The 21,653-nt window shown below is 42.2% G+C and overlaps 1 protein-coding gene across 6 annotated transcripts in view; it reads left to right on the forward strand.

Annotated features, from left to right (window-relative positions):
* Positions 1-21,653, forward strand: part of scube1.S (signal peptide, CUB domain, EGF-like 1 S homeolog) — a 140,092-nt gene that overhangs the window by 100,876 nt on the left and 17,563 nt on the right. For 4 of the 6 annotated variants that reach the window (XM_041587860.1, XM_041587862.1, XM_041587863.1 and 1 more), the window contains 2 exons: positions 7,552-7,668; positions 15,149-15,271. In XM_041587860.1, the coding sequence (XP_041443794.1) occupies positions 7,552-7,668; positions 15,149-15,271 (240 nt within the window). Of the gene's footprint in view, positions 1-6,886; positions 6,944-7,551; positions 7,669-15,148; positions 15,272-21,653 lie in introns of all 6 variants that reach the window. The other 2 variants (XM_041587859.1, XM_041587861.1) reach the window with 1 other exon arrangement.

Consider the following 21,653-nt stretch of genomic DNA (forward strand, 5'->3'; position numbering starts at 1 on the left):
TTGAATGAGAGACTGGAATATGAATAGGAGAGGCCTGAATAGGAAGATGAGGAATAAAAAGTAACAATAACAATACATTTGTAGCCTTACAGAGTAGTGATGTGCAGGTCAGGGTTTTCCTGACCCGCACCCGACCCTAACCAGCCCTGCTCCAGCCCAGGCCTGCCCGCACCTGCGCTTCTGGGGTCCTTTTATAGACCCGCCCTTCTGATGATGTCACAATGATGTCACAAAAGGGGAGGGGCGAGCAGACACGAGACTATAAAACTGGAACCTGGAAGTTGGAAGCCGGCATTTGAAGGTGGCCACCCGCAAGGAGCAGTGCGAGTTCGACCCAAACCCGTGGGTATCGGGTCGGCCCGCACATCACTATTACAGAGCATTTGTTTTTTAGATGGGGTCAGTGACTCCCCATTTGAAAGGTGGAAATAGTCAGGAGAAGAAGGAAAATAATTAAAAAAGTATAAAAAATAAAATAAAATGTATTGTCTAAGGGAATCAATATGGCACCTCCTCCTCCCATATGTATAAATACAAATATACAGAGAAGGAATGTTCTGGGCACAAAATAAGCTATGCCCTCATACTGTACTGTCTAAGGGAATTAATATGGCACCTCCCTCCTCCCATATGTATAAATACAAATATACAGAGAAGGAATGTTCTGGGCACACAATAAGCTATACCCTCATACTGTACTGTCTAAGGGAATCAATATGGCACCTCCTCCTCCCATATGTATAAATACAAATATACAGAGAAGGAATGTTCTGGGCACACAATAAGCTATACCCTCATACTGTACTGTCTAAGGGAATCAATATGGCACCTCCTCCTCCCATATGTATAAATACAAATATACAGAGAAGGAATGTTCTGGGCACACAATAAGCTATACCCTCATACTGTACTGTCTAAGGGAATCAATATGGCACCTCCTCCTCCCATATGTATAAATACAAATATACAGAGAAGGAATGTTCTGGGCACACAATAAGCTATACCCTCATACTGTACTGTCTAAGGGAATCAATATGGCACCTCCTCCTCCCATATGTATAAATACAAATATACAGAGAAGGAATGTTCTGGGCACACAATAAGCTATACCCTCATACTGTACTGTCTAAGGGAATCAATATGGCACCTCCTCCTCCCATATGTATAAATACAAATATACAGAGAAGGAATGTTCTGGGCACACAATAAGCTATACCCTCATACTGTACTGTCTAAGGGAATCAATATGGCACCTCCTCCTCCCATATGTATAAATACAAATATACAGAGAAGGAATGTTCTGGGCACACAATAAGCTATACCCTCATAATGTACTGTCTAAGGCAGTGATCCCCAACCAGTAGCTCGCGAGCAACATGTTGCTCTCCAACCCCTTGGATGTTGCTCCCAGTGGCATCAAAGCAGGTGATTATTTTTAAATTCCAGGCTTGGAGGCAAGTTTTAGTTGCATATAAACCAGTTGTACTGCAAAACAGAGCCTCAATGTTGGTTGACAATCCCCATAGGGGCTATTAAATGGCCAATCACAGCCCTTATTTGGCACCCCAAGAACATTTTTCATACTAGTGTTGCTCCCCAACTCCTTTTACTTCTGAATGTTGCTCACGGGTTCTAAAGGTTGGGGATCCCTGGTCTAAGGGAATCAATATGGCACCTCCTCCTCCCATATGTATAAATACAGATATACAGAGAAGGAATGTTCTGGGCACACAATAAGCTATACCCTCATACTGTACTGTCTAAGGGAATCAATATGGCACCTCCTCCTCCCATATGTATAAATACAAATATACAGAGAAGGAATGTTCTGGGCACACAATAAGCTATACCCTCATACTGTACTGTCTAAGGGAATCAATATGGCACCTCCTCCCATATGTATAAATACAAATATACAGAGAAGGAATGTTCTAGGCACACAATAAGCTATACCCTCACACTGTACTGTCTAAGGGAATCAATATGGCACCTCCTCCCATATGTATAAATACAAATATACAGAGAAGGAATGTTCTGGGCACACAATAAGCTATACCCTGACACTGTACTATCTAAGGGAATCAATATGGCACCTCCTCCTCCCATATGTATAAATACAAATATACAGAGAAGGAATGTTCTGGGCACACAATAAGCTTTACCCTCATACTGTACTGTCTAAGGGAATCAATATGGCACCTCCTCCTCCCATATGTATAAATACAAATATACAGAGAAGGAATGTTCTGGGCACACAATAAGCTATACGCTCATACTGTACTGTCTAAGGGAATCAATATGGCACCTCCTCCCATATGTATAAATACAAATATACAGAGAAGGAATGTTCTGGGCACACAATAAGCTATACCCTCATACTGTACTGTCTAAGGGAATCAATATGGCACCTCCTCCTCCCATATGTATAAATACAAATATACAGAGAAGGAATGTTCTGGGCACACAATAAGCTATACCCTCATACTGTACTGTCTAAGGGAATCAATATGGCACCTCCTCCCATATGTATAAATACAAATATACAGAGAAGGAATGTTCTGGGCACACAATAAGCTATACCCTCATACTGTACTGTCTAAGGGAATCAATATGGCACCTCCTCCCATATGTATAAATACAAATATACAGAGAAGGAATGCTCTGGGCACACAATTAGCTATACCCTCATACTGTACTGTCTAAGGGAATCAATATGGCACCTCCTCCTCCCATATGTATAAATACAAATATACAGAGAAGGAATGTTCTGGGCACACAATAAGCTATACGCTCATACTGTACTGTCTAAGGGAATCAATATGGCACCTCCTCCCATATGTATAAATACAAATATACAGAGAAGGAATGTTCTAGGCACACAATAAGCTATACCCTCACACTGTACTGTCTAAGGGAATCAATATGGCACCTCCTCCCATATGTATAAATACAAATATACAGAGAAGGAATGTTCTGGGCACACAATAAGCTATACCCTGACACTGTACTATCTAAGGGAATCAATATGGCACCTCCTCCTCCCATATGTATAAATACAAATATACAGAGAAGGAATGTTCTGGGCACACAATAAGCTTTACCCTCATACTGTACTGTCTAAGGGAATCAATATGGCACCTCCTCCTCCCATATGTATAAATACAAATATACAGAGAAGGAATGTTCTGGGCACACAATAAGCTATACCCTCATACTGTACTGTCTAAGGGAATCAATATGGCACCTCCCTCCTCCCATATGTATAAATACAAATATACAGAGAAGGAATGTTCTGGGCACACAATAAGCTATACCCTCATACTGTACTGTCTAAGGGAATCAATATGGCACCTCCTCCTCCCATATGTATAAATACAAATATACAGAGAAGGAATGTTCTGGGCACACAATAAGCTATACCCTCATACTGTACTGTCTAAGGGAATCAATATGGCACCTCCTCCTCCTCCCATATGTATAAATAGAAATATACAGAGAAGGAATGTTCTGGGCACACAATAAGCTATACCCTCATACTGTACTGTCTAAGGGAATCAATATGGCACCTCCTCCTCCCATATGTATAAATACAAATATACAGAGAAGGAATGTTCTGGCACACAATAAGCTATACCCTCATACTGTACTGTCTAAGGGAATCAATATGACACCTCCTCCTCCATATGTATAAATACAAATATACAGAGAAGGAATGTTCTGGGCACACAATAAGCTATACCCTCATACTGTACTGTCTAAGGGAATCAATATGGCACCTCCCTCCTCCCATATGTATAAATACAAATATACAGAGAAGGAATGTTCTGGGCACACAATAAGCTATACCCTCATACTGTACTGTCTAAGGGAATCAATATGGCACCTCCTCCTCCCATATGTATAAATACAAATATACAGAGAAGGAATGTTCTGGGCACACAATAAGCTATACCCTCATACTCAGCAAGGCAACATACACTTATAGGATGAGAAAGGTTAAAAGGAGCCAAAAAGTCCTTTTGCTATGCAATCATTTCAGTAAATGTTTTCTCGCTATACACACAGCATCCACCTTAAAGGAGAACTAAACCCTAAAGTTAAAATAACCCTACCCTCCTACCCTTCATAGAGCCCCCTCCCTCCTCCCCCCAGCCTAAGTGTTACCCCAGGCGAATGCCCCTAAGACTTTATTTACCCCTCCATGCAGATTCTGTGCAGAGTTCATGGGCGCCATCTTCTCTTCGGTAATCTTCGAGAAGTAAGTACATTTGGCGCATGCGCAGATGGAGCTGCCCATGCGGCGAAACTCATGACAATTGCAGAAGTGCCGGTCTCATTCTGAAGATTACCGAATCGGCTGAAGATGGCGCCCGTGAACTCCGCTGGACAGAATCTGCAAGGAGGGGTAAGTAAAGTCTTAGGGGCATTTGCCTGGAGTAACTCTAAAGCTGGCCATAGATAGACACAAATATCTGATCATACGAATCGAGGATTCATGCGCTTTTCGGACCGTGTGTGGAGAGTCCCGACATTTTTCGTTCGGCGGAGATCGTCGTTTGGTCGATGGGACAGGTTAATAGATTTCTGTCGGCTGCCGATAATATCTCTGCGTGTATTGGCGATCGTACGATTTTCAGTGGGAGACTGTCACCAGCTTTTGTCAGACATAAGTATCGTACGATTACTGTCAGGGGCAGAACATGGCTGATCTGTTCTTTTGTACTTTATTTCATCTGAATGGTTAGTGGCAGGTCGGGAGATGGGGAAGTCCCATCGTATGATGATTCGTATGATTGGATCTTTGCGTCTACGGGCAGCTTTAGGTTGGGGGGGAGTGGGGGTCTATGTAGGGTTTCATTTTTTAAGCATTCTGCTGCTTCCTAAATAGTGTCTTAGTATACATGCAGTAATTTAGTTTAGGGGTCTGGGCCTGGTATTGTTTTATGTTATCTTAGTACAGGCAAATTAGGAGGCTGTTCCTGCTGAATTTTGCTTAGTACAGGGGAATACCTATACTGCCATAGTTTTATGGGATCTTTCTGTACAGACTATGAGCAAACTTAGGGGCTGTTCCTGCTGAATTGTGCTTAGTACAGGGAATACCTATGCTACCATAGTTTTATGGGATCTCTCTGTACAGACTATGAGCAAACTTAGGGACTGTTCCTGCTGAATTGTGCTTAGTACAGAGGAATACCTATGTGCCATAGTTTTATGGGATCTCTCTGTACAGACTATGAGCAAACTTAGGGACTGTTTCTGCTGAATTGTGCTTAGTACAGGGAATACCTATGTGCCATAGTTTTATGGGATCTCTCTGTACAGACTATGAGCAAACTTAGGGGACTGTTCCTGCTGAATTGTGCTTAGTACAGGAGAATACCTATGCTGCCATAGTTTTATGGGATCTCTCTGTACAGACTATGAGCAAACTTAGGGGACTGTTCCTGCTGAATTGTGCTTAGTACAGGAGAATACCTATGCTGCCATAGTTTTATGGGATCTCTCTGTACAGACTATGAGCAAACTTAGGGACTGTTCCTGCTGAATTGTGCTTAGTACAGGGAATACCTATGCTGCCATAGTTTTATGGGATCTCTCTGTACAGACTATGAGCAAACTTAGGGGCTGTTCCTGCTGAATTGTGCTTAGTACAGGGAATACCTATGCTGCCATAGTTTTATGGGATCTCTCTGTACAGACTATGAGCAAACTTAGGGACTGTTCCTGCTGAATTGTGCTTAGTACAGAGGAATACCTATGTGCCATAGTTTTATGGGATCTCTCTGTACAGACTATGAGCAAACTTAGGGGCTGTTCCTGCTGAATTGTGCTTAGTACAGGGAATACCTATGTGCCATAGTTTTATGGGATCTCTCTGTACAGACTATGAGCAAACTTAGGGGCTGTTCCTGCTGAATTGTGCTTAGTACAGGGAATACCTATGCTGCCACAGTTTATGGGATCTCTCTGTACAGACTATGAGCAAAGCTAAACAAGTCATATTTAAAGCAATATCACCAAATTCCATTTATAATTCCATTTTGTGCAGGTTTGGAGACTAAATGTACTGTCTGACCTTCCATTGGCCAAACAGACAGAGACCACGGGACAGGCCGTGCATATCGATGGCCTCTTTCTGTTGTCCCTACTCATTTGCTCTGTGGTTGGAATCACAGAAATTAATAATAGGGCTTATTTCTCCATTCACTACTACCTAATCATTATTTTATTTGACTTCGTTAGACCTGAAAACTGTTTATTGAAGGTGACACATTTCACCCCAGTGCTTTGGCTGCAACATTCAGTGAAACTTGCTCATGTAACACAAGGCAACACCCTGATATCTAACACATCACCCCAACACCATCTGACTCTCACATCCTCTACTGAACTCTGTCCTTCCCCTTTAAGCCCATCGACTAGTATCCATCTAATATAATATATAATATAATAGAAGATCTGCCTAATGAGTTGATCTGGGCACAATTTGGCACAGGGCCAAATAAATCGGATCCAATCTTTGGCCTTGGGGTTAAATATTGGTCCTATACTCGGAACTTCATCAGATGAGAACTCGCTGATTTGGACCTCGGCCAATGGGATTTTCAAATTACCTGATAAATAGCTGCCCGGTGTTGCTATTGTTCCCCAGTGACTTGTCCGTCTGCTAAAAACTAGGCTCGCTGTATTTCCCCAAACTGGCCAAAGGCTTTTGATGAAGACTATGTGGGTGTTTGGCCGGCAATTAGATCCAGTCACTCCCATCTCACAGATCTTGTTGTGTCTATGATTTATACAGCATTAATCTTTTTTTTTTGCCATCAACTCCAAATTTTTTCCAAAAGATATTTTCTCTGTCATTCTTTTTGGCTTCATGCTATAGACATGCACCCCCTTCACCTCTGCTATGGACTTGCACCCAAGCACACCCAGTGCACTGGTAAGATACAACAACCACCTCTTACTATGGCCGCACTTTCCTGGATGTAGTGATGAATACATGGAAAACATTCCTCCAGCACAAGCCACTTGGTTTTCTTTTTTAGAGGCAGATATTTTGATACGAGTGAAGTTTTGTTTGTTCCCAGAGTCTACCTGCGAGTCTGTGTATTGGGAGAATGTTCTGCAGCGGATCCTGAAAGAGTGTGTGGCTTTCAGCCTAGGGATTCCAGAGACTGGGTGTTGGAATTTGGAATGTTCTAGGTGAGGTTGGGAGGGTGACAAGAGGGAATGGGAGAGGTCATTAAAGGGCCTGGAGGTTAGAATCCAAGCGAATCTAAATCATTTAAATAAATAAACCGAGGCAGAAATGTGAGTGTTGGTTGAGATGGATTATTGTGCTGTTGAGTTTCCTCCATTGTGACGTCTCTGTGTGTTTAATATAAAGGTATGGAACTGATTCCTCCAGCCTGTGAATCCTGTGTGACTGCTCTTGGCTACTGTGTGCTTTATGCTTCTTCATCATCATCCAAAGCTTCTCCTGTCTGTGCCCCTAATTCCCATTCCCCCCTTCTCCAAGATTCTCACTCTTTATTTTACATTCCCCAGAAACTTGTGCCGTCAACAACGGAGGCTGCGATCGAACCTGCAAAGATACGGCAACCGGAGTCCGGTGCAGCTGTCCGGTGGGATTTACTCTGCAGCCGGATGGGAAAACGTGCAAAGGTGAGCTTTTCCTTCATTGTGCAACATGGGGGATATAGTAGGGTTATATTGTATATAGGAGGGGAAGGATTGGGTGCACCGGAGGAATTCATGTTCTTTTCCGACCTTTAGAGAAACATCGTGGATTGGCATTGGATTTAAAAACAAAATAAAGCAATTTCTAGATGAAAAAGTTTATTTGTGACCAGTCTGGTGATTAAAACCGAGACTTGCTGGTCCCTTCCTTGGCTTTACTTTATTTAGAAACAAATCAGGGGAAAAAAAGCAGGAAATGTCTGGCCTCTTCTTGATCCCTGCGGGGCTCCAGGTAGGCTGCTTGTGAGATTTATTGACACGAGGATTGTGAGCTGTTTGTCACTGTTCTGACTGCGGCTCAATGAAGTATTCACACGTCGCTAATTAGGCCTCCGAGCCGCACAAATACCCAGCAGCCGAATTTCACACATATTGACTGTACAAACACAGACTAACCAAAATGGAGCAATTTTGTAAATCAGGAACTGTAAAAAAAAAATGACTCATAATGGGAGACTACAATTCCAGGAGATTTTGGTTTATATTTAGTTTCTATTTCTGCTGCCAGATTGTACCAATGTCATCCAATCTCTACTTCTTTGCTGAAAAATAAATTGCAAATGCACCACTGTATATTTATGGGCCATAAAGCAAGTTTCCTGTGTATAACAGGCATATAAAAACATCTTCTGGGACATAGCGGTGACTTTTATGCTTTATAATAAGAGTTTGTATGGATTCAGAGAAATGTACTTCACATTAGGGTGAGTTGTTCAGTACTTCAATGGAGAAACCCTAGAGTTGCTCCTGTAGTTCTGGAAGAATACACAGGGCAGGTTGTTAAGGTGGCCATACACGGGCTGATAAAAGCTGGAGACAGACCGAGTGGGCAGCTTATTGGCCCGTGTATGGGGCCCTCCAACGGGCTTTCCCGATCGTTACCCATTCGACGCCCCCACACATGGGCAGATAAGCTGCTGAATTGGTCTAAAGGGCCAATATCAGAGCATTTAATCTGTCCATGGATGGCAACCTTGAAGGTGGCATTAGACACACCGATAATATCGTATGAAACAAATATCGTATGAAAAAAATTTTGTACGAAATTTGGTGCGTGTATGGTGGGAGACAAGCTGACCGATATCGGCAGAAGACTTGGATGTCGATAGAAGACTTGAATACCAACAGAAGACTTTGATGTCGACAGAAGACTTGAATGTCGGCAGAAGACTTGGATGTCGGTAGAAGACTTGGATGTCGGTAGAAGACTTTGATGTCGGCAGAAGACTTGGATGTCGGTAGAAGACTTGGATGTCGGTAGAAGACTTTGATGTCGGCAGAAGACTTGGATGTTGTTAGAAGACTTGGATGTCGGTAGAAGACTTTTATGTCGGCAGAAGACTTGAATATCAACAGAAGACTTGGATGTCGGTAGAAGACTTGGATGTCGGTAGAAGACTTTGATGTCGGCAGAAGACTTGGATGTTGTTAGAAGACTTGGATGTCGGTAGAAGACTTTGATGTCGGCAGAAGACTTGGATGTTGTTAGAAGACTTGGATGTCGGTAGAAGACTTTTATGTCGGCAGAAGACTTGAATATCAACAGAAGACTTGGATGTCGGTAGAAGACTTGGATGTCGGTAGAAGACTTTGATGTCGGCAGAAGACTTGGATGTCGGCAGAAGACTTGGATGTTGTTAGAAGACTTGGATGTCGGTAGAAGACTTGGATGTCGGCAGAAGACTTGGATGTCGGCAGAAGACTTGGATGTCGGCAGAAGGCTTGAATATCAACAGAAGACTTTGATGTCGACAGAAGACTTGAATGTCGACAGAAGACTTGGATATCTCAGCAGAAGACTTTGATGTCGGCAGAAGACTTGGATGTCGGTAGAAGACTTTGATGTCGGCAAAAGACTTGGATGTCGGTAGAAGACTTGGATGTCGGTAGAAGACTTGGATGTCGGTAGAAGACTTGGATGTCGGTAGAAGACTTGAATATCGACAGAAGAAAATTTAGATCGGGCAACTTTGAAGGCACCTGAACATCAGCCATTGTTAGTGCTGAATTGTCAGATACAGGTAGAATTCTATTGTTTCTATCAGTTTATCTGACCATTCAGCTCTACACGTGTGTATTGAAACCAATGATCTTTCCTGGAAACATTGTAATTGTAATGTCTATGGCCACCTCAAGTCCAGAGGTAAGGTGCTCACCTTGCATCAGCTTCCATACTGGAACAAGACAAGCCAGGAGTGGGCTGAAACAAGGTTACGGTGTTCAGGTATATCCCGTTATATGTTCAGGTATATCTAGGTGGACACACAGCCACAACACTGTAAAGAGGGTTCTGTTTCCCAGCAATATGCCCTTCACTAGAACATTTGGAGGATAACTGCTTATTTCACAAATACCTCATCACAATATAACAAGTAACTGTGCTATGCCCTTTAGATGAGATGGGTGGGTAGAAGCCCTTCAGCTAGTGATGTTCCATTTTCAGCCCAATTTTTGTGCACTTGGATAGATTTCAGGCTACAGAGCAATCCTTATATATCTCCTATAGCTTGGAACTTTCCTTGCTAGGCTGGCCCATGTGAAATCCTTGTTAATATTCTGTCATTGTTTGCCCAGAGGGGTGATATCCAGGGCTTATGTTGGGCAAACAAGTCTCGGGCCGGCTGTCTCACTGCCATGGTTACACATCGGCACAACTGCAGCCTTGGATGCAAAGCCGTCCTTCTACCTTCGGATTCAGGAGAGAAATTTAACATGTATGTGTCGGATTCATTCCCTTTCCACGTCGTTAGGACACAGTGTTGCTTGGTCGGCTTGAATGAGAGTCACGTAATGGGCAAACATTTAACCCACTAGGCACTCCTATGTTAGGCACAAAGGCTTGAGTAGACAGGGTTTATCAAACAGCTAACACACCATAAACAATCCTGTGCCCAGCTGGGCTACCCAGCCTATTAATACTGCACACAGGGTGTGTACCCACACGATTGGATTTACATAGCGGGCGCCCCAAAGCCCATTTCTGTTCCTCACCCCTGTCCCCTTCATTCATGCACAAATTTTCATCATCAGGTCGGGAGCATTGGAGATTGGCACATGGGAAATTTAAAAAACGATTGTATCTCCTGAGAGGCCCCAGAGCTTGCGAACCAATGTGGTTGGACGGCATGCCCTTCAAATCCTGTCACCCCTACAATCCTGCTGCCCCCTAAAATCCTGGGTGGCCTTTGCACAAATCTGGGCTTGTGTGCCCTTTACTTTAATGCCCTGATCTCTTTCTGCAGCCGCTGAAATCCATTACTGGTGCCATATACTGGATGTTCCTTATTAAAGGGGTTCTTCACCTTCAGATTTAGTATTATATAGAGAGTGACATTCTAAGACAACTTGCAATTGGCTTTCATTTGTTATTATTTGTGGGTTTCGAGTTATTTACAGTAGCTTTTTATCCAGCAGCTCTCCAGTTTGCAATTTTAGCAATCTGGTTGCTAGGGTTCACATTACCCTATCAACCATGCACTGATTTCAGTAAGAGACTGGAAAATTAATAGGAGGGTCCCTAAATAGAAAGATGAATATAAAAAAGTAGCAATAACAAAAGAGGTGTCGCCTTACAGAGCATTTTGGTTTCTAGATGGTCAGTCTAGTCAGTGACCCCTTTGTAAAAGTTGGAAAGAGTCAGAAGAAGGCAAATAACTCAAAAACTGTAAAAGAGGAAACGAAGACCAATTGAAAAGTCGCTTAGCATTAACTTAAAGGTGAACCACCGCCTCACGAGGAGACTTCGGAAAATGGAGCGCTCCGAGTGCCATCCAGCCGGCGATTTAGATTCTAAATGAGCAGTTCGGGGACATTAGTCGCCCGAAGAAGAGGCGATTTCTCCCCGATTTTCTCCACGAGTGTCTCTGCCCTTAAAGGTGAGAGATCATTTGTGTTCCCCGATCCCAGCTTTTTTTTTTTCTTTATCCCAGAAAGAATAAGTGAAAGTGACAGGAGGGAAAGTAGTTTGAGCTTTGGAGCAGTGGGAAGAAAGAGTCATATTGTGTCTCTACTCCCCACACACACCTGTCTGGGCCATAAAAGAGCTTCAGCTTTCACTCAGCAATAATTGGCTTTAGAGGTTCATCGCTTCATTGTCACAATGTCATGTAAAGAGCCGGCAGCCCCCTCTGAAAGAACATGTGAGTTATTGTGCCAAGAGCCTGCGCTCTATAATACACTTATTATGTACATGTTTGTAAAGTGATGACACGTAATCCTCTTTATCCCCCTTCCCTTTTATTACTGGAAATCCTCCGCTGCCTTTACACACATTTAACTGCTCTCCTTTTAACCTGCTGGATGAACTCGCCGAGGGCAATTAATCATTTACACGGATTAACCCTTCACTGCACAACAGCCTTTGTAAAGAATCTGTCATTGGCTTTAGGGGCCAAAAAACTCTGCAGCTTTGTTTCAATCTCTTCAGATTTAACCTATTGTGTGCAAAGAACATTAAAGCTCTCATTCATCCTCAATGTAACCTTTAGTTGTTATACAATATCCTATTCTGAGCAACTTTTCAACTCTTTTTTTTCTTTTTGCCTTCAAGTTTTGAAATGGGGGTCGCTGACCCCAGCAGCCAAAAACTATTGTTCCATGAAGCTACAATTTTATTTTTAATCTATCTATTCAACCCCCCCTCCTATTTCTCTTCCAGACTCTCATTGCTAGGGTAAATTGGTCCCTAGCAACCAGATAGATGTTGAAGTTCCACCGGGGAGCTGCTAAACAAAAAGGAAATTCAAAACCCAATAAATAAATGAAGACCAATGGCAGATTATCTTGAAATATCACTGCATTATACTGAATATTGACTAAAAGATGAACTAGCCATAGAGTCCTTTTCATGTGCATTAACCCTATGATACGGGGGACTAGTACCCCTCTGAGGCTTCCAGGCCGCTGGCACGGCTACAAACAGCTCCTACTGACATACAAAAAAAGGGAAATAGGAAATGTTAACTCCCTGTGTGCCAGGCCCAAACCTTATTTCAGTCAGCTGGCTTTCATTTTGAGGAATTTCACATCAGTTGGCAGGCGGGAAAGAACTTCTGTTATTCTAAATGGTGGGCTGCGGAGTTTTCTAAAATACTTCTCCGTGGGGGATTAGAGGCAGGGAAAGAAAAACAATAGACAGGTTAAAGATTTGTTGCCATTTATATCAACAGCTCGGCTTGGTACAGACAGGGGCAACGGCCTTTCAAGTCAAACGGAGCATTGATTTCTGTAAAACACAGATATGTGACACATTTCATCTCCCTGTTGCTTTTACTTCTCTAAATGTTAATATTTGTCTTCCTTTTCCATATGCTGCAGTAATGTGTAGTCTTTCTTGTCTCATGCCTGACCCCTGCTCCCCCCAATCCCTGGCAGAGAATTATCTACAAACAGTATATCGTCTGTTCCCTTAGATAGAGAGATAGATAGATAGATAGATAGATAGATAGATAGATAGATAGATAGATAGATAGATAGATAGATAGATAGATAGATAAATAGATAAATAGATAAATAGATAGATAGATAGATATAGAGGGATAGATAGATAGATATAGAGGGATAGATAGATAGATAGATAGATAGATAGATAGATAGATAGATAGATAGATAGATAGATAGATAGATAGATAGATAGATAGATAGATAGATAGATAGATAGATAGATAGATGATAGATAGATAGATAGATATAGAGGGATAGATAGATAGATAGATAGATAGATAGATAGATAGATAGATAGATAGATAGATAGATAGATAGATAGATAGATAGATAGATAGGGATAGATAGATAGATAGATAGATAATAGATAGATAGATAGATAGATAGATAGATAGATAGATAGATAGATAGATAGATAGATAGATAGAAAGATATAGAGGGATAGATAGATAGATAGATAGATAGATAGATAGAGATATGTATTGATAATAGATAGATAGATAGAGAGAGAGAGAGAGAGAGAGAGAGAGAGAGAGAGAGAGAGAGAGAGAGAGAGAGAGAGGGATATATATATATATATATATAGATAGATAGATAGATAGATAGATAGAGGGATAGATATAGAACATTATGCGACATATATGATCAGTGAAGAACATTGCTTCTTTCTGCATTTACGTTTACCCTACAAGAAGCAGTTGCCATGTATTCCATGCATCGGAATAAGTTCCCACAGACTGCAAATTGGGGGTCCTTAATTGAGAAGCATAGATACGTTGTCTAATTCTGGGCAGTGTCATTCTGTGGCTACTAAAGCAAATAAAGTTCTTGTATAAAAAAGGGCATTAACTCAAGGGATGAAACATAATTGTGTCTCTTTATAGGTCCCTGGTGAGGCCTCATCTGGAGTATGGGGGCAGTTTTGGACTCCAGTCCTTAAGAGGGATATAAATGAGCTGGAGAGAGTGCAGAGACTAAGTGCAACTAAACTGGTTAGAGGGAGGGAAGAGTTAAATTATGAGGGGAGACTGACAAGGTTGGGGTTGTTTTCTCTGGGGGAAAAAAGGCGCTTGTGAGGGGACGTGATTAGACTTTACAAGTACATTAGAGGACATTATAGACAAATAGCAGGGGACCTTTTTACCCATAAAGAGAATCACGTACCAGAGGCCTCCCCTTCAGACTAGAGGAAAAGAAGTTTCATTTAAAGGAACAGAGTAGGGGGTTCATCACAGTGAGGACAGTGAGGTTGGGGAATGCACTGCCGGGTGATGATTCAGTTAATGACTATAAGAGGGACTTGGATGATTTCTTGGACAGACATAATACAAAGGCTATTGTGATACTAAACTCTATAGTTAGTATAGATATGGGGATATATCATTTATGTGACAGTAGGGAGGGGGGTGTGTATGGGGCTGGGTTTTCATTTGGAGGGGTTGGACTTGATGGTCTTTTTTCAACCCAATTTAACTATGTAACTATGTAACTATATAACTATGTAACAGTAAGTAAGAGTAAATGGGGCCTAAGCCTGCGTGTCACTGGTTCCTCACAAAGGAACCACAGTTTATTAAGAGAAATGAAAGATATTGCACCTATATTACTTGCTGGTAGCTGATTAGATTAACAGTACACAGATAAACCCCTGCATAATGGGCTTCTGCTTCTCTGTAGAACAAAGCAGGAGCCCAGGGAGTTGTTTATACAGAGCTCATTGCCTCATGTTTAAACGACCTCATCTAATTACAAGGGAGGTAGTAGGCGTGAAAGCACAACAAAGCTTTTCTGTATATATTTATATACAGTATTTAGTGTATGTGTATGGCACTGGTGATGCACTTTTTCTTTTGGTACCTTCCCCATGATTATGTTGGACTGTTCACATGAAAAACAGAATAATCTATGTGTTGGTTTTATGATGGGGGTTTAATGATGTCATTATTTTCTCCTTTGCCCCCAGATATTGATGAGTGTTTGGTGAACAATGGAGGCTGTGACCATTTCTGCAGGAACACGGTGGGAAGTTTCGAGTGCAGTTGCCAGAGAGGCTACAAGCTACTGACGGATGAGCGCAGCTGCCAAGGTAAGTGCTCGTGGCCATATTGAAACTCATGGGTTGAAAAAAGACACACGTCCATCAAGTTCAACCTTTTAATGACAAATATAACCTGCCAGTTGATCCAGAGGAAGGCGGAAAAAAAACGTTTCAAGCCTTTCCATTTGCCTCAGTGGTTTGTATAGGACACGTTCTGTTAATGAACTGAGCAGAGATGGACATTTCAGGCCACCAGATCTCTGTTCCTTCATTACTAACGCCATGCGTGAATCAGCCTTCAGTTTATACTTGTCATGTTATAAGCATGACTGCCTTCCCCTCAGGTGCCAAATTGCACAACCCAAGGTTTCCTTTCCCTGTGTGCAGAATTCGTTCATCCCCATATCACCTCTCACTTCCAGCATTGTGCAATGGGTCCATGTGGCTAGTAGCTTGTTCTGCACCTGAGCCAAGGTTCCTGCCACAGGTATGTGTGGTTATTGGATGGAGTAAAGGAAATGGACTCTCTGCTATAATAAGCTCCGGCTATTTTCCTAATAAAATAAAGAAACCAGGGACAGAACAACAGGAACCACAGGGTGGGATTACTTGTTCCCTTTCCTTCACCAGTTCCCCCAGGTTACAGCACCCATTGATTTGTGTCCCCTCTGCACATACGGGCATAACAATTGCTTATTATAATAATAATAATAATAATAATAATAATCCAGTCCCAGATCTGGTAATATTGGTGCCGACTGCTTGGGGTCTTGAGTTTGATTCTACCCAGGGCTGTATCTTCCACCAGTTTAGTTGTCTCCATGTTTTATAGGCAAACAATGTCCCACCATACATATATATATAGATATATGCTGTGAAAGGCTTTAGCACACACTTCAAAAGTTACATACCTGGGTGCAGTTCAGAAATCAAATATCCAAAGGCAGAAAAAGCTGAAGCACACCAGGATTTTCTTCAAAAAGATAAAGCATTTATTACATCAACGTTTCGGCCATATTGATAAAGGCTCCATGCGAGGGCCTTCAGCTTTTTCTGCCTTTATATATATATATATATATATATATATATATATATATATATATATATATATATATATATATATATATATATATATATATATATATATATATATATATATATATAAATATATATATAAATATATATTAATATATATATATATATATATATATATATATATATATATATATAAAGTCCCACAGTGCCTGCACTCAATCCAAAAAATGAAGCCTGAGGTCCACGATCCAATATGGAATAATATATGAGCAGAAGATCAGCAGTCTCTGTAATTTAGTGAAACTGTGTTGATTTATTTCACAAAATATCACATCTTGTTTTGTGAAATAAATCAACACAGTTTCACTAAATTACAGAGACTGCTGATCTTCTATTCATATATATATATATAGATATATATATTTTATTTTTTTATTTGCCTTTTATGGTATAACCCCTTGCCTGCTGTGACCTTTTCTTCTCAATGCTGTTTGGTTCTGGGCAACGCTGTTTAGATCAGGGCAACGCTGCTGAGATCAACAGACTCTACATTCTCTAGTTTATAGAATAAGAAAAGAATCATTTAGTAATATCTGCAGTTGTTTTGGTGGGACGGCCTTAATGTATGTATTTAATGCATCTCTGGGAATAAATATTATCGGTGCTAAATGAGGTGTTGCAATACTAAGCGCTTTTATTTTATTGCCCCTGGTTACTTACTAAGTCAAAATGTTTCCTTAATGAGCCCCAGAGCACTTTAATCAGAAAAACATTGTCAAGGTTTTATGAGCGAGGCCTTGCCTCTTCCAAGAACATAAATTCTAATTTCAGCCACTGAAGTCCAGGGGAGACACTTATCGGCTTGTGCTGCAGGAAAAAGAAACCCTCGCATGGGCCGTTTAATGAAGCCTTTGAGTAAAAACAGTCCTTGGTCATTAAATATGAAAGAAACGGAGGTCGGGTTAGTCTTGTGCTAATAGACACGGGCACTTGTACAACAGACTGTTATTTATATACATTCACTCAATAGCAATACCACAGCCCTGCCAGCCCTTGCACTTGACTTTGTCTCTTTCCCTTACAAATAAAATATTTATAAAGTCAGCGCTGGACAAGGTATCACATCTGCATTGTAAGCAGATAATAACACGAGGGAATTTGCATTAAAGGATAACTAAACCTTTAAAATAAGTGCATGGAAAATTGATGAGGGGGCTATTCTAAGCACTTTTGTCATTTACATTCATTATTTATTTTCTTTTTATTCCAAGATATTAAGGGATACATGTGCTGTTAATATGAATGAATTTTGTTCCAACAGCGCCACCTGCTGGTCAGTTTCTGATCAGTCTGACCACCAAGTAGTCAAGGAAGTTGTCAGGAGAAAGAAAGAGACTGATGTTCTTCTGCTTAGGAATAAAATTAGAAACCTTTCTCACATCTTTCCTAAGCAGAAGAACATCAGAGCAGCTTCTTTTTTTCACCTGACAACTTCCTTGACTACTTGTAACTCCCAGCATAACCTTCCTGCACATGCAGGGGGCACATAAAGTTGCCCATACTTACACAACTAGCAGATCTCTCCCTCATATGTCCACATTGAATTGGGCGATATCGGGCTGATCCGATTGTGGGCCCTAGGGCGTAATGATTGGATCACAAAGATGATAATAAGGGCGGTTTGATCGAGGACCTCATCAACAAATCAATGCAGCCCTTGATCCAATGGGATTCTGGTCAGATATCGATCAGGGAAACCTGTCTGGGGGCCCCTTACACTGCCCAATAAACTGCGAACTTAATCTGTCAGCAGCCCGTGTAAAGCTGGCCATAGACTCAAAGATTCGCTCGTTTGGCGGCATCGCCAAGCGAGCGGATCTTTCTCCGATATGCCACTAACGGCATGACTATATCTGGGGCAATTCGAACGATTGAATTATGATACGCCAAGGGGTTCCAACAGGTCGGTCGGTTAAAAATCAAATCTTCCCGATCGATATGGTGGCCAGATATCGATTGGGAAGACCCCCCCCATACACGGGCATGACTGATATCTGCAGCTTTATCTGCCCGTGTATGGCCACCTTAAGGCATGGAGAAAGGCAATTATGAAGACTAGCAAAATGCTGAAGAACGTATTTTTCATCAGCCAAGATTTTACATTTAAAAATGATCCTTTACCACCAAACCCCACTCTGAATGTGGAGCCTAAGCTGCAGACAGCTTTAGTCTATTGGGACTTTTTGTTTCATTGCCCCAATTAACTAGAACTAGATGCGGTTCCACATAGGTCATTCTGGTCAGCCAGGGGTTAAGTAGTGGTTCCCTGTAACTTGATTGTGAGTATTGCCCAGATCCTTGCTTTTCCTTCTGGCCTGTCTGCTCCTATAAAATCAACTAATCCCCCTAATAAAAACCATATTCCCCTCCAGCCAAATAACCGGCTCTGTTCCTGTGTGTTGTGATTAGGACTCGGCTTTGCTCTTTTCGTCGTCACTGTGACCAGTACAAGAAACTTAATAAGCAAAGAGCCCAGAGCCTGCCAACGGCAATTTGACAATAATATATTGTGGAAACCCGTTCTTACATATCTTTACATATCAAATTCAAAGTATTGTAATTTAACACAGCCATTCTCTTCCATACAGGGGATTAGTCTGGAGATAAAGGGCCGGCGCACTAAAAACTACAATTGCGAGCCAGTAAGGTGAAAGCCGGGTCATTTGCTCTTTGGCTTGGCAACTTTATTTGTTCAACTGCTGCGTTTATGGTACTTCTAGAATATAATATCATATAGACCTGGGCCAACTCCGTGCCACCCCATTTATATGGCAAATCTGAAATCCCCCCACATTAGGTGTATGGGGGGGACAACATTCCCCTTTATATAGGGGCTTATGGGAAATGCACTGTTCTGAGATCTCTGCCCCCCACATTAGGTGTGTCCACCCCCCACATTCCCCTTTATATAGGGACTTATTGGAAATACACTGTGCAGGGCTGTGCTGAAATCTCTGCCCCCCATTAGCTGTATCCCCCCAACCTTCCCCTTTATATAGGGACTTATGGGAAATGCACTGTTCTGAGATCCCTGCCCCCCACATTAGGTGTGTCCCCCCCAACATTCCCCTTTATATAGGGACTTATTGGAAATACACTGTGCAGGGCTGTGCTGAAATCTCTGCCCCCCATTAGCTGTATCCCCCTAACCTTCCCCTTTATATAGGGACTTATGGGAAATGCACTGTTCTGAGATCCCTGCCCCCCACATTAGGTGTGTCCCCCCCCCCCAACATTCCCCTTTATATAGGGACTTATGGGAAATACACTGTGCAGGGCTGTGCTGAAATCTCTGCCCCCCATTAGCTGTATCCCCCCAACCTTCCGCTTTATTTAGGGACTTACCTCATTTAGAATATTGTGTTTATTTTTTTAACGGTTGAAATGTGTTTAATGAATGCTTCACCCAAACGGCCTATATGGATCCCTATGTTGACCCTCTCTATAGCCAGCCCTGCAATTAGCCAATTTATTCAACTGGCTTTTTTGTGCAGGAACAAACAAACACAATAAAGAAAGTGCAACAAGTGCTGTGCTAGTGGCCAGGATCTGGGGGTAATATAAAGCCTGTTTCCACAGGAAGCAATTACATAAACCTCATTAACTGCTCTTAAAGGAGAATGAAAGAGGCAAGGAGAGCTTTCATACATTATGTTTTTGGCCTGCTGTGTGGGACTGCCCCTTTAAGCAGGACTCGGCAAGCCCGGTGGCTTCTGTGCCAATTGCCAAACAGCAGAGAGCCTGAAGGTGTGCGGGTTTTGCAATTAGATTTCACAGCACTTTGCCTGTTCCAGTGATCACCCACTAAATATCAAAGCAGCAGCAGCAGGAGGGAATCGGTGAAATGAGCTTTTATTTGTGATTTCCTTCCCCTCCCTCCCTCCCTGCCTGTGGCTCTGGTCTTGGCTCTCATAATCATAATGAGGACGATCAGCAACATTCTGCCTGTCTAAATGAGGCCTAAATTGCCTATTAAACGTTTACTTTGTGGCAGTTACATGTGCTGTCTCTTTTCTTGCTCTCAGCCCATGGCCGGCACATCCAGGCCTAATCCTCTGAGCCATAAGCTTGGCTCTGCTCTTGGCTCAGCTCACTCTTGGCCCGAAACCTCCGGCCCGTTTGCCATTTACTGCGCTGGAACCAAAAGCACTCGACCGCACGACACCTCTCCACCAGCTATTTTAGAAACCAAAAGTTATTTTATGTGCCGCAGCCCCCAGCAAAATATCTGACTCCTCTCTGGGACAGGATATGTGGCTGCAAAATTGCCTTTATTTATAGAGCTGTTGTCTTGTACATTCAATGGAGAGGCTCATTTACTGCATTTTCATTTCCATTTACGGTACTTTCCTCTGGAAGAATCCCGGGCCTGTGTAGTGATAGGTGCCCCCGCCCGGGGTGTCAGGTAAGTAAGTGCGATCACTTGGGGGTGCCTAAATTTTAGTAAAAAAGGACTTTCCTTCTACTTTAATAGAACCAGAGTCAGATCATAGGCCTCACCATAGTACCTTGTATTTACCACCACTTGATGGTGCTCTTTTGTTATTGTCTATGGCAGTGATCCCCAACCATTGGCTCATGGGCAACATCTTGCTCCCAGTGGCCTCAAAGCAGGTGCTTATTTTTGAATTCCAAGGCAAATTCCAAGGCAAATTTTAGTTGCATAAAAACTAGGTCTTCCAGTAGGCTTCCAGCCCAAATTGGGGCTACCAAATTGCCGATCACAGCCCTTATTTGGCAACCCAGGGACTTGTGCTTGTGTTTCTACTAGGGTTGCCACCTTTTCTGAAAAATGTTACTGGCTGGTGTGGATAAAAGGGGCAGTCTGTGACGCAAAAGGGGGCGGTCCGTGATGCAAAAGGGGGCGGGCCACGTACCGTGATGTAAAATGGGGCGGAGCTACATGCACAATGGCCAGAAGGCTGAAAAAACGGTAAATTCTGAGCGAATTGGGTTTCTTTTTAAGGGTATTACAAATTACAGGCAACTACATTGCCGGTAATTTGTAATACCGCCCTGGCCTGTTTTACCGGCCGGTGGCAACCCTAGTTGCTCCCCAACTCTTTTTATTGTGAAATAAAGTTGGGGACCCCTGGTCTATGGAGTTTCTGGCCCTGAGAATGGGTGGGGCTTGGGTGCAGTGTGACTGGGAGGGATTAGTTTGCAGTTAATTAGTGGCCAAGTGAAATCAATATATGTAGAGGAATATTGTATCCCTTAAAGGGGAACACTGTGCAAAAATATATTTCCCAACATTCTTCAGTTCTGGGCCAAGCTGCAAGGGCCCCCTAGGTGAGTAGACTTCAATTGGAACCCCCAACCTTGGTGATGAGCA

This window comes from Xenopus laevis, chromosome 3S (assembly GCF_017654675.1).
Source record: "Xenopus laevis strain J_2021 chromosome 3S, Xenopus_laevis_v10.1, whole genome shotgun sequence".
In the NCBI taxonomy this organism is placed as follows: Eukaryota; Metazoa; Chordata; class Amphibia; order Anura; family Pipidae; genus Xenopus; species Xenopus laevis.